The 9,976-nt window shown below is 40.4% G+C and overlaps 2 protein-coding genes across 3 annotated transcripts; one reads left to right on the top strand and one right to left on the bottom strand.

Moving 5' to 3' along the window:
• Positions 1–267: 267 nt before the first annotated feature.
• On the top strand, positions 268–5,511 carry psen2 (presenilin 2). 2 transcript variants are annotated; one of them, XM_067497040.1, is made up of 11 exons: positions 268–400; positions 1,071–1,223; positions 1,339–1,538; positions 1,614–1,755; positions 1,843–1,910; positions 2,190–2,410; positions 2,970–3,068; positions 3,329–3,394; positions 3,502–3,588; positions 3,706–3,821; positions 4,066–5,511. In XM_067497040.1, the coding sequence occupies exons 2-11, from the start codon at positions 1,092–1,094 to the stop codon at positions 4,219–4,221; spliced, it is 1,287 nt and encodes a 428-aa protein (XP_067353141.1). In that variant the 5' UTR covers positions 268–400; positions 1,071–1,091; the 3' UTR covers positions 4,222–5,511. The 2 variants fall into 2 exon arrangements, with proteins under 2 accessions (XP_067353141.1, XP_067353142.1); XM_067497041.1 differs by having other exon boundaries at positions 282–400; positions 1,074–1,223.
• Positions 5,512–6,153: 642 nt separating this feature from the next.
• On the bottom strand, positions 6,154–9,907 carry dpy30 (dpy-30 histone methyltransferase complex regulatory subunit). The gene is made up of 5 exons (XM_067497056.1): positions 9,830–9,907; positions 8,516–8,556; positions 7,723–7,770; positions 7,490–7,632; positions 6,154–6,333 (listed from the first exon to the last, which is right to left on the bottom strand). Exons 1-5 carry the CDS (start codon positions 9,837–9,839, stop codon positions 6,261–6,263), a joined length of 315 nt encoding a protein of 104 aa, XP_067353157.1. The 5' UTR covers positions 9,840–9,907; the 3' UTR covers positions 6,154–6,260.
• Positions 9,908–9,976: the final 69 nt, after the last annotated feature.

Below are 9,976 nucleotides of genomic sequence, written 5' to 3'. Positions count from 1 at the left end.
TCGGTCCAAGCCCGGTAGAAATAGAGTAGGGGACCGTCGACGTCTCACTATTTAATTCGTATTTACCGATTATTAATAGTATTTGAGTATTTGATTATTATAGAGTTATGACTTCACACAAGTCATAGCAAAGGAGAATCCGTCAAATCCGTGATTAACAGACGTAACATTTTAATATTCTTCATGAATATTATTTCCCACTAAGAAATAATATTGCACTTAAATGCAAACCTTCGTTCGCACACGCGCGAACTCCGTAACTGTCCCTTAGCTGCCGATGAGACACAGCACGTGATTCGGTGACGTGTGTGACGGTCAGCTGACAGCCGTTTTCCGGGTTTTCGGTCGGTGTTTACTTCCTCTGCGGCTCCTATTTCTCTTTTCACTGCTTTACGTTCAGGTAAAGACTTTGATTTAACCTTTTTAATTCACATTTCCAGCCTTTTCACGGAGAGTCTGCTTAGTTTTCTGAGAACACACAAACTAAAACTAGTCACGTCGACATAGGAAAACCGAATGAAGGATTAAGTTTCCCTGTCAACTGTTGAATTAATGTGTTCTTTGTGTCCCACTTTCAGTTTTTCTAAACTGACCGAATAAATCACGTTAAACTCCGACACTGAAACACTATATTTTAGGTGTGAACCAGCTGTAACTTCATCGGATTTTTAATATCAGGATGAGCTTCATTACGATTTGAGATTCATGGATTTATTTTTATTTTATTCCAGGAGCGGATGTAGTAGGTTAGGGGACCAAACCCTCAAACCCCCCCCCCGGTCCTGATGGTAAACTGTAGAAATATGCTGATTGCCGTTTTGTGTACATGTCTTTATATGTAGCTGAGGGGGGGTTCTGTCTTAGCCCTTTACTTAAAGGTTTACCACACCGATATGCTGCTCCTGAGCCACGTCCAGAGTTCTGATGATTAATTTAATATTTCTATTTTATGGTGAAATATTTAGCATAAAATGACAGAGCACCGGTTCCTGTGTAACCCAATGAACATATGGGCTCTGCAGAAAAAGCTGTGTTGAGGCGTCACTAACATCTCTACTGGTTATTGGCAGCAGGTGCTGAGTGGAGCGGCCATGAACGCATCAGACAGCGATGACGACTTCTACAACGAAAGGTCGGCGTTGGTCCCATCTGAGAATCCAGTGGTGCCATCCTACAGACCAGATTCTGAGCCTACCCCTGCCAACAACACACCAACCAAAAGGGTAAAAGTTTCTGTTCATTGCTTGTCATTAGCTCGTGGTAAATGTGTCCATGATTTGTCCATGATAACAGTATGAAACGCCGTTGTTGTTCTGCTGTACTCCTCTGTCGGTGCAGCCTGGGGGGAGCAGGAGAACAGCTCACGTGGATAGCGGCGGCTCGGATCAGGAGGCAGACGCAGACGAGGAGGAGCTGACTCTAAAGTACGGAGCCAAGCACGTCATTATGCTGTTTGTCCCGGTCACCCTGTGCATGGTGGTGGTGGTGGCCACCATCAAGTCCGTCAGCTTCTACACAGAGAAGACCGACCAGCAGCTGTAGGTCCAGCACTTCCGACCTGTCTCATGTTGGATTCCTCAGCCCACAGCTTACGTCCATGTTTGTTTCTGCAGGATCTATACGCCGTTCACTGAGAACACCTCGTCTGTTGGACGCCGGCTCCTCAACTCCGTCCTCAACACCATCATCATGATTAGCGTCATCGTGGTCATGACCATCTTCCTCGTCATCCTCTACAAGTACCGCTGCTACAAGGTCAGGACCGCCACTGTCAATTAATAAGAACTAATCAAAGAGACGGTCAAACATGTTGGTTGCTACTTATGTTCTGTTACATTTCAGTTCATCCATGGTTGGCTCATCCTGTCCTCACTCATGCTGCTCTTCTGGTTCAGCTTCATGTACCTGGGGTGAGTCCTCTATTTTTTAACATTTATTTAGTCACTTTATTTATCCTGCACCCCCCGCTAGAAATTGGGGAGGGTTGCGTCAGGAAGGGCATCCGGCGTAAAAAAAAACTGTGCCAAATCAACATGCGGACAATGATCCGCTGTGGCGACCCCGAACTCACGGGATAAGCCGAAAGGAGAGTAGTAGTAGATTTATCCTGCACCCACAGAATAGTTGGGTACTTAATGCTACTGTTTTAGCATACTGTTTTAGAGTTCAGGTGTCCCTCTGTGTCCCAGTGAAGTGTTCAAGACGTACAACCTCGCTGTGGACTACCCGACTGTGGCCATGATCATCTGGAACTTCGGGGCAGTGGGAATGATCTGTATTCACTGGAAGGGCCCCCTCCAGCTGCAGCAGGCCTACCTGATCCTCATCAGCGCCCTCATGGCCCTCGTCTTCATCAAATACCTGCCTGAGTGGTCAGCCTGGGTCATCCTGGGAGCCATTTCTGTGTACGGTGAGTCCACAGCTTAGAAACAAAAGAATCACTTGTAGAGTCGTGATTGACAAGTTCCATGGGATTGTTTCTGTCTGCTCAAAACACAAAAACTGCTGTGACCTGTTTTCAGCTCTAATATTTAACACTTCAAACCTTTTTAAGAAACATTAACTTTTTAACATTTGACATCCAGAGAAAGTTTTGCCTTTGTAGAACAAGGATGTACACACACTGGATATTTTTATTTTGTTATAAAACTCCACCCAGTTTCCCAAATCAGAAATTTAGCTTCATAAGGTTTTACAGTCTGTATAATATATTAGATACACTAACCTTTGACCCTCTGATCGATTAAAGCTAAGTTATAAAAATAAATTTGTGGTCAAAAAAAAATAAATAATTAAGAGAAGTCATTAACAATAACATGCTGTAAACTGATCCAGCCACTGATAATCACACATCAGCTGATGATATTTAAATTTAGTCATTTTCCAAAGTGTCTGGAAAAACAAACACTAAATGATATTTCTGGCCATTTTCTCATCATACCCTCCTCTGGTTGTTTGTGACGTTGCAGACCTGGTGGCCGTCCTGTGTCCTAAAGGTCCTCTACGGATGTTGGTGGAGACGGCTCAGGAACGTAACGAGCCGATCTTCCCCGCTCTCATCTACTCCTGTGAGTGCAGCACACGTTAATGTGGTCAAAGATTTCAGTTGGAGTGTCCAGTACCATGAAATTTGTATTTCATGTATTCCAAGTATTTCTATAGTTTTATATATTTGAAGTACCTGTACTTTAACCAGTCACTTCGGGAATCCATCTGCAACAATTAATTCAACCAATTCCCCATGAATTCTGTGTGACCTTGCAATTTAAAATATCAGAAAACCACTGAAACATATGATGTTGTATATTTTGTGCATTTGTGTGTTTAGCTGCCATGGTGTGGACGGTGGGCATGGCGAGTCCAGTTGATGCTCAGCACTCTGGTCATGAAACAGGTTAAATATCACATCAGAACAACAACAGAATCAGCTCAAATTAAGAAATATATTTAAATCAGAAATAAAGTTTAAAAAGTAAAAAAATAACAAAAATAATTCTGTAGATGAGGAGGCAGAGAATAGCAGCAGGAGGGTGGAGCCCGAGAGCCAGCGGCCCAGGTCATTTCCAGAGGAAGAGCCAGAAGAAGACAGTGAGTTCAGAAACATATTCACGAGTCACTGAAGGAACAAACACTTATCTGACACTGATATTTGCTGCTCCTCATGATACATTAAAAACCTTAGAAAAGCATTTTGTGTGTGTGTAGGGGGGGTGAAACTCGGCCTCGGTGATTTCATCTTCTACAGCGTTCTGGTTGGAAAAGCTGCAGCGACCGGCGGAGACTGGAACACAACGATCGCCTGCTTCGTCGCCATTCTGATTGTAAGTTGTGGTTTTTGGCAGAATGTCGTCAAAGTTCAGTCGTGTATCTCTGATGGTGAAGTGGTGAAGTTTCTGTGCGTCTTTAAAACTACACCAGTGTTTAAATTCTAAAGTAACAAGTATAATCTGCCTTGTGAATTTAAAAAACTCACTAAATCGACATGTCTGCAGTGATTTGCTGACTGAAATGTACATGCAATACGACTGTTGTAACCATCACCCACCTGTAACTCACCTGTCTCAGGGTCTGTGCCTGACTCTGCTGCTCCTGGCCATCTTCAAGAAAGCTCTGCCGGCGCTGCCCATCTCTATCACCTTCGGCCTCGTCTTCTACTTCTCCACAGACTTCCTGGTTCAGCCATTCATGGATAACCTGGCTGCTCATCAGTTCTACATCTGAAACCGAGCCCTGCCCACCTTCCTCCTCATTAACACCCAGCTTGTTAAAGTCCTAACTAGCCTTCCTCGTATAACATTCTCATTACTCTGCTGTCCGCTGCCTTCTGTTGATGTATCGCACAAAGACAACTCCCTGTGCTGGTTTTCTTGTTTGTGGAACATGATGCATTAACCAGGCCACAGGAGGAAGCTGGAGGGGAAGGTTCCCTGATTGGTCCTGCTCAGGTGTTTTTATAACCATTAACGGACTCCTCGTGTCAGGTGAAGTTTCTGAGGGGATGAACCATATTTTAACCACCGCGTCAAACGCTCCCCAAAACATTCCTGTTTTTAAGTCCTCATGGATTTTAGTTTGGGGAGATTTAATGTTTTGGGGCATTTCCTCCCTCTAAAAACGAACAAAAAATCCAGCACCATAATTTGAAGATTTAACAGAGTTTGTACAGTTAAACCAAGAAGCAACCACAGTTAAATGTTTTCATGTAAAAAAAAAAACCTAACTGTATTTTAAGGTGGGTTTTTCCATGTGAGGACATAATTGTTGCATTTGTACCTTCAACAAATTCAGTCCTTACAGAAATATTTACTTTTCCTATTTAACTATTTTAACTTTTCTTATTTTAAACAACCGGTGAAGTGCAGGTTTACTAAACAGAAGGAAACCACAGTTAAAGAAGGCTGAATCAAAATTGCCTTAAACTTAAAAAGGTTTAAACAAAATAATTCAGTTTTAACCCTGGCTTAAACAGCAAAAACCTCCTGGTATGTGGCTACACCTGAAACTGAATCGAAGAATGGAAAATGGGGGAAAAAGCATCACTAAAGCCTCCAACAGCAAAAATGTATCTGCAACTTTTTAATTAATTAATTATATGAAGTTATTTTCTTAGTGAAAATGCTCATTTGCAGGTTTCTTTTTCATGTTATGAATTTCGTACATTTGGTTTTGGCCAGTCCTTATTTGCAGCTCTGATTTAACAGTTTGTTACAATCACTGATACATTTTAATTTAATAAGCATTAAGTCTTTACTGGACTCTGTTCATCAGCTCAATGTCCTTTTACTTAGAATTTAGAAACCAGAAGTTCAGATGTATCCTGCAGTACGTCTCTGAGGTACTGTAGCTTTATTAGTAACACTAACCTGCTGTGGGGGGGGTGGGGGGGGTCTTTATACATGTAGTGAATTTTGTAACTGAAACATGTTTTTGAGAAGACTTTGTTTTATTTCAGGTTACTGTGCAATAAATGAAATCTAATGAGCTGAAGAAATAAAAAAAATGTTGAACTCAGTTGAACTTTGAATTTTTCGGCTTCTTTTGGCTCCGTGCTTTGCTAAAATCAGCCACCAGAGGATAAAACAAACATTAATATCCTGGGAGTTCTTATTCAAACGTTTTATCACAATATTCTTATTTTACATTCTCAAAAATAAATTTTGGGAAATTATTACTATTTTTTGAAAAATAATTATGCCTTAAGTAATCACGTTTCCTCTAAATTCCTGATTTTAGGTTCAAAATATAATCGGGAATATTTTTATCCTTTCATAGAAACAACAGTAATACTTGTCACCTTGTCATTATTTTGGTCTAATTTAATATTGTAGCCACAGTTTGTTGTTTTGGAGAGAGTTGTATGTTAGAACTAGTTTTTGGCAGTGTGTCCATTGACCATACACAGTCAAATACATAATTATAAAACGACATTAACAGGAATTCTGGCTAATTAAAGTAAGATTTGTAAATATATAAATAAATAAATGGCACACAGCCTTTTTAACCCTTTCCCCCTGTCCCAACTTTAATGTGAGCTAACATCATGACTCCAGCTCTGTACTGACCCTCTACACATCTCAGACATAAAGGCCCGAACTGTATCTTCAAAGTCAATTCTGTAAGAGCCTAACCATCCTTTAAGAATAAAACTAAACATTTCTTTCTTCACATCAACAGGTTTATTCTGGATTTAAAAAAAACACACACATAAGAGCTGAAACAAGTTTGTACTGTAAGGAACGACTTCAGAAGCAAACGTGACTTTAATTTCTCTCCTCAAACTGGGATTTGTTCTTTAGTAGGAATGCAGCCAGATATTCAATAGGGTTGGGAGGTCTGAAAAAGAAAAACCACATGATGAACAGAACTGGACCAGAAGAAGGAGACGTGGCAGGTACTTTAGCACCAACAGTAAATATTTTTACTTCTGAAAACACTTAAATTTAGACAATTTGAATGTAAACCTCAGTATGGTTACTGCACTACTCCTAATACAGACCGGTTCTAGGAGCCTGAAAGTACTGTAAAGCATTTACTGAATTAAAACGTATGGTTTAAATGATTTTCTGACATCATGAACCATTTTCAACCCCAAGTATTGCATGAAAGTCCCCCTTCTGGCCTGGATAAACCCCCATCACTAAGAAATTACAGTGGGAAAATTCTAAATTCTTTTGTCACCCACAAGGACAGTTGTTGTGTGTGTCCAGTCTGGTTGATGATTGGTCACTGAAACACTGCAGACATTGCAGAAACCAGAAACAATGCATTTATTACTCAATTCTCCTTTTGACAAGGGTAGGAGCTCAGAGTAACCTGGTTTCCTCAGGTAGATTTCTCCTGGAGAACAGGTTCTAATCACCTTCTTACATGTGCAGGATAAATGCCGACAGAGCAAAGGACAAAAGATTGAGCTGTTGTACTAATTAGCTGCTGCTCTGGTTCATCTATTATCTAATGTAACTCTACTGTGACTCTTTACTGCTGCATTTAACACTGAGTGCATTGTTTAAAACAATCATGACAGCTATGTTAACAAAGCATCACAGGAGTTCAGGAATACGGCTGCTTCAATACAACGTTCATAAAGTACAACACCTGCACCTATTACGTATTAGACCGTTATAAACTGACAACCAGAGCATTCGGTCAGAGAGCTGATGAACCTGCTCTATACTTTGTTCTGCCCTTCTCCAGTGGCTGACATGTTCATAGTAACTGGGTTACTGTATCAGGTAAACACATAATGTGTGTCCCCTAACCACACAGACTGTTAACGCCTGTAAAAAGCACGGGACAAAGCTGTAGCATTAAAATGCTTAAAATGTCAAAATTCTGATTAAAACCGATGAAACTATATTGTTTTTAGTTTCTGTCGACTAAGAAACATTTGTTATCAAAGTAAAAGGACTCTGGTCAAGTAACAAAACCACATAGATGTGGACTTCCAGACTGTATTAGCACCATGTTTTATAACACATGCATTCCTGACCTCTCCTTGGCGAGCACTGACAGGCCCTGCAGCAGGATGGGGACCACTGTTTGGTCCAGGTACGCTCTGGTCGGCAGCGCCTGCAGGTCCACCTTCTGCTTCGAGATCTTCTCTGCGCTCACCTTCTCATTTTCCGCCGTCCTCTAAAGAGCAGCAACAAAACATGCTCGGAGTTTGAATATGCCTCCTTATTATGCTCTGGGTGTGTGTGTGTGTGTGTGTGTGTGTGTTACCTGAAGGTTTTCTGTTAGGCCGTACTCAGCGTGAGGGTTTTCAGAAACCTGCAGAAAGATTAATATTCACTTATTTGGTACAAACATGAACAAGTAAATCAAAACAGAGCTGAAAAATATTTTTTAACCAAATTATCAATACTGCATTTTTCAGTATGACACAGCAGTTAGCATCAACACTGAATTTAAGATGACAGAATAATCTTAAATGCTGAATAATCTAATATATCTGTTTTAAACTGGTTCACCAGCTTAAGAAAATCATGTCCCAGAGCTCAGTGTGTTTACATCAAATGGCCCTACTTAAGAAATTCAGTTTAGTCTGATGTGGGGCAACTGTGGTGCAAGAAGTTAAAGCAGTTGTTGGTTCAATCCCCGGCTCCTCCGGTCACATGTCGAAGTGTCCTGGAACAAGACACTGAGCCCAAAGTTAGTTGCTCCTAGTGAGCACCTGTACAGCAGCTCCCCCATCAGTGAGTGAGTGTGTGTGTGAGATTGTGAGTGTGAATGGGTGAATAGGAAGCAGTGTAAAGCGCTTTGAGTACCAATAGGTAGAAAAGTGCAGACCATTTACCATTTGATGCAAAAAAAAACACTGCAAAAATATTCATTAGAGAAACTGCAACCATCAAACATTTGTTTTTTAGGCCTTGAATGAAAGCATAATTCTGTCAGAGGAGCTACTGATGCTTTGTCACAGTTAGCTAAAATGGTATCAGAAACATATGAATAATTCATTATATGTTGACTCAATACAGTATTATGGTAATGTAGTATTCTTTTTTTTACTCACAGGTGTGTGTCCCTCCATGGACTGATCTGCATCTGTGTGATCTGAAAAACAGGTAAACTCATAATTTTCTCTGCTGCTCTTCCTAAAAACAAACTCCTAATCTCCCTATTAAGAGATGTTAACCCAACACTGATGACAAGTTCAGAAAGGGCTTAGAAAATCTACTATATCCTGGTAACTAGAAATACTCCGCTTCATTCTGATGATTCTCATGTCAAAAAGAACAACAGCTCTTGGCTTGTCGCTTCAGGGATCCCCAGAGCGGAATGTGTTCCACACGTTAATCTACACAGGATGCCCTTCCTGACACAACCTTCCTATTTTCTGGGCTTGGGACCGGGCCACGGTGGCCAATGGTGGCTGGGCGTGGCCACACCTGGTGGGGTGGGATACGAACCACCGGCATTCTGCATCCCAACCAGATGAAAGGTTCAGATCTACTAAAGTTCCACGTCTGAGTCTAAATGGAGTTTTGGTTGAGACGTTTTTTAATCAACCGTTTTTTGTTTTATCAATATGAGTTTAAGAAAGGCAGAGGGAAATGTGCAGAAGTTTGTAAAACAATAAATCTATTGCATGTAGGATTTTATTTAGTTCACGAAGCAGCTAAAAGAAACTGAATTCAGAACAAACAAGCCTTGCTACGTATTTGACCGACAATAAGCCGTTTTCTCCAACAGATATTACCGAGGTGTTACTAATCTTTGTCTCATATTATATATAGCGATAATCAGTTAATCGTTAAATTCGCTTAGATTTTTTTTTAAATAGACTATAGTTTAACGAAACTCTAGTTAAGGTAGGACAGAGTTTTGTTTCCTTTTTTAATAAACGTCACCTAAGACAAATATTGGAGATCATTATTTGCTTATAGAGAAATAAAAAAAAACATGAAAAAGTGAATTGTACGCTGTGTTGAAAGTTTGTGGTTTAGTCGGTAACAGACAACGTTATTAAGCGAAAAGCTCGGAGAAAGTCTGCTCATTTCCAGTATTCGTTAATTTAGTCCCCCAGTGGTTCTACGGAAATATTGAATGGTTTTCGGGTTTTAATAATAAATAAAAACGTTTTAATTTATTACAAATTTCATAATGTGTCGGTCACGCCGGCCTGCTATATGAACGGCGGTAAATTAGCTTAGCATCACTTTAACGACCTATGTCCGGTGAATAAAAGTCACCAACGGGTAAAATCGACCGCTCTGGTTTTAATTTGATCATATATTCGTTACATTAAATCGTCAACACTCACCAAAGAAGCACAAATACAGAACAAACTGCAAAAAACGCGACTAGTAATCAACAATGAACTTACCGTCTGCCATGTTTGTTGTGAACGTTGACGTAGTTACCGTACGTACGTCTATTCTGTATTAACGTTACGCAATAATACATCACAACGTAATACGTTTCCGTTTTGTGCGGATTTACTTAAAATGAAAGAAAATAAAGTAAAAAAATA

This window comes from Channa argus, chromosome 3 (assembly GCF_033026475.1).
Source record: "Channa argus isolate prfri chromosome 3, Channa argus male v1.0, whole genome shotgun sequence".
NCBI classification, from domain to species: domain Eukaryota; kingdom Metazoa; phylum Chordata; class Actinopteri; order Anabantiformes; family Channidae; genus Channa; species Channa argus.
The sequence above is the reverse complement of the archived record's forward strand: the minus strand, read 5'-3'. Positions and strand labels throughout refer to the sequence as shown.

Bases quoted from the DNA above. Each gene is read 5' to 3' on its own strand.
- psen2 (XM_067497040.1), top strand. From the start codon at position 1,092: ATGAACGCATCAGACAGCGATGACGACTTCTACAACGAAAGGTCGGCG. The intron at 1,756-1,842 runs GTCAGGACCGCC...GTTACATTTCAG, and splicing joins ACAAGTACCGCTGCTACAAG to TTCATCCATGGTTGGCTCAT. The intron at 2,411-2,969 runs GTGAGTCCACAG...GTGACGTTGCAG, and splicing joins GGGAGCCATTTCTGTGTACG to ACCTGGTGGCCGTCCTGTGT.
- dpy30 (XM_067497056.1), bottom strand. The intron at 7,633-7,722 runs GTAACACACACA...GCTGCTCTTTAG, and splicing joins GCCTAACAGAAAACCTTCAG to AGGACGGCGGAAAATGAGAA. The intron at 6,334-7,489 runs GTCAGGAATGCA...TTTCTTTTTCAG, and splicing joins TCAGTGCTCGCCAAGGAGAG to ACCTCCCAACCCTATTGAAT.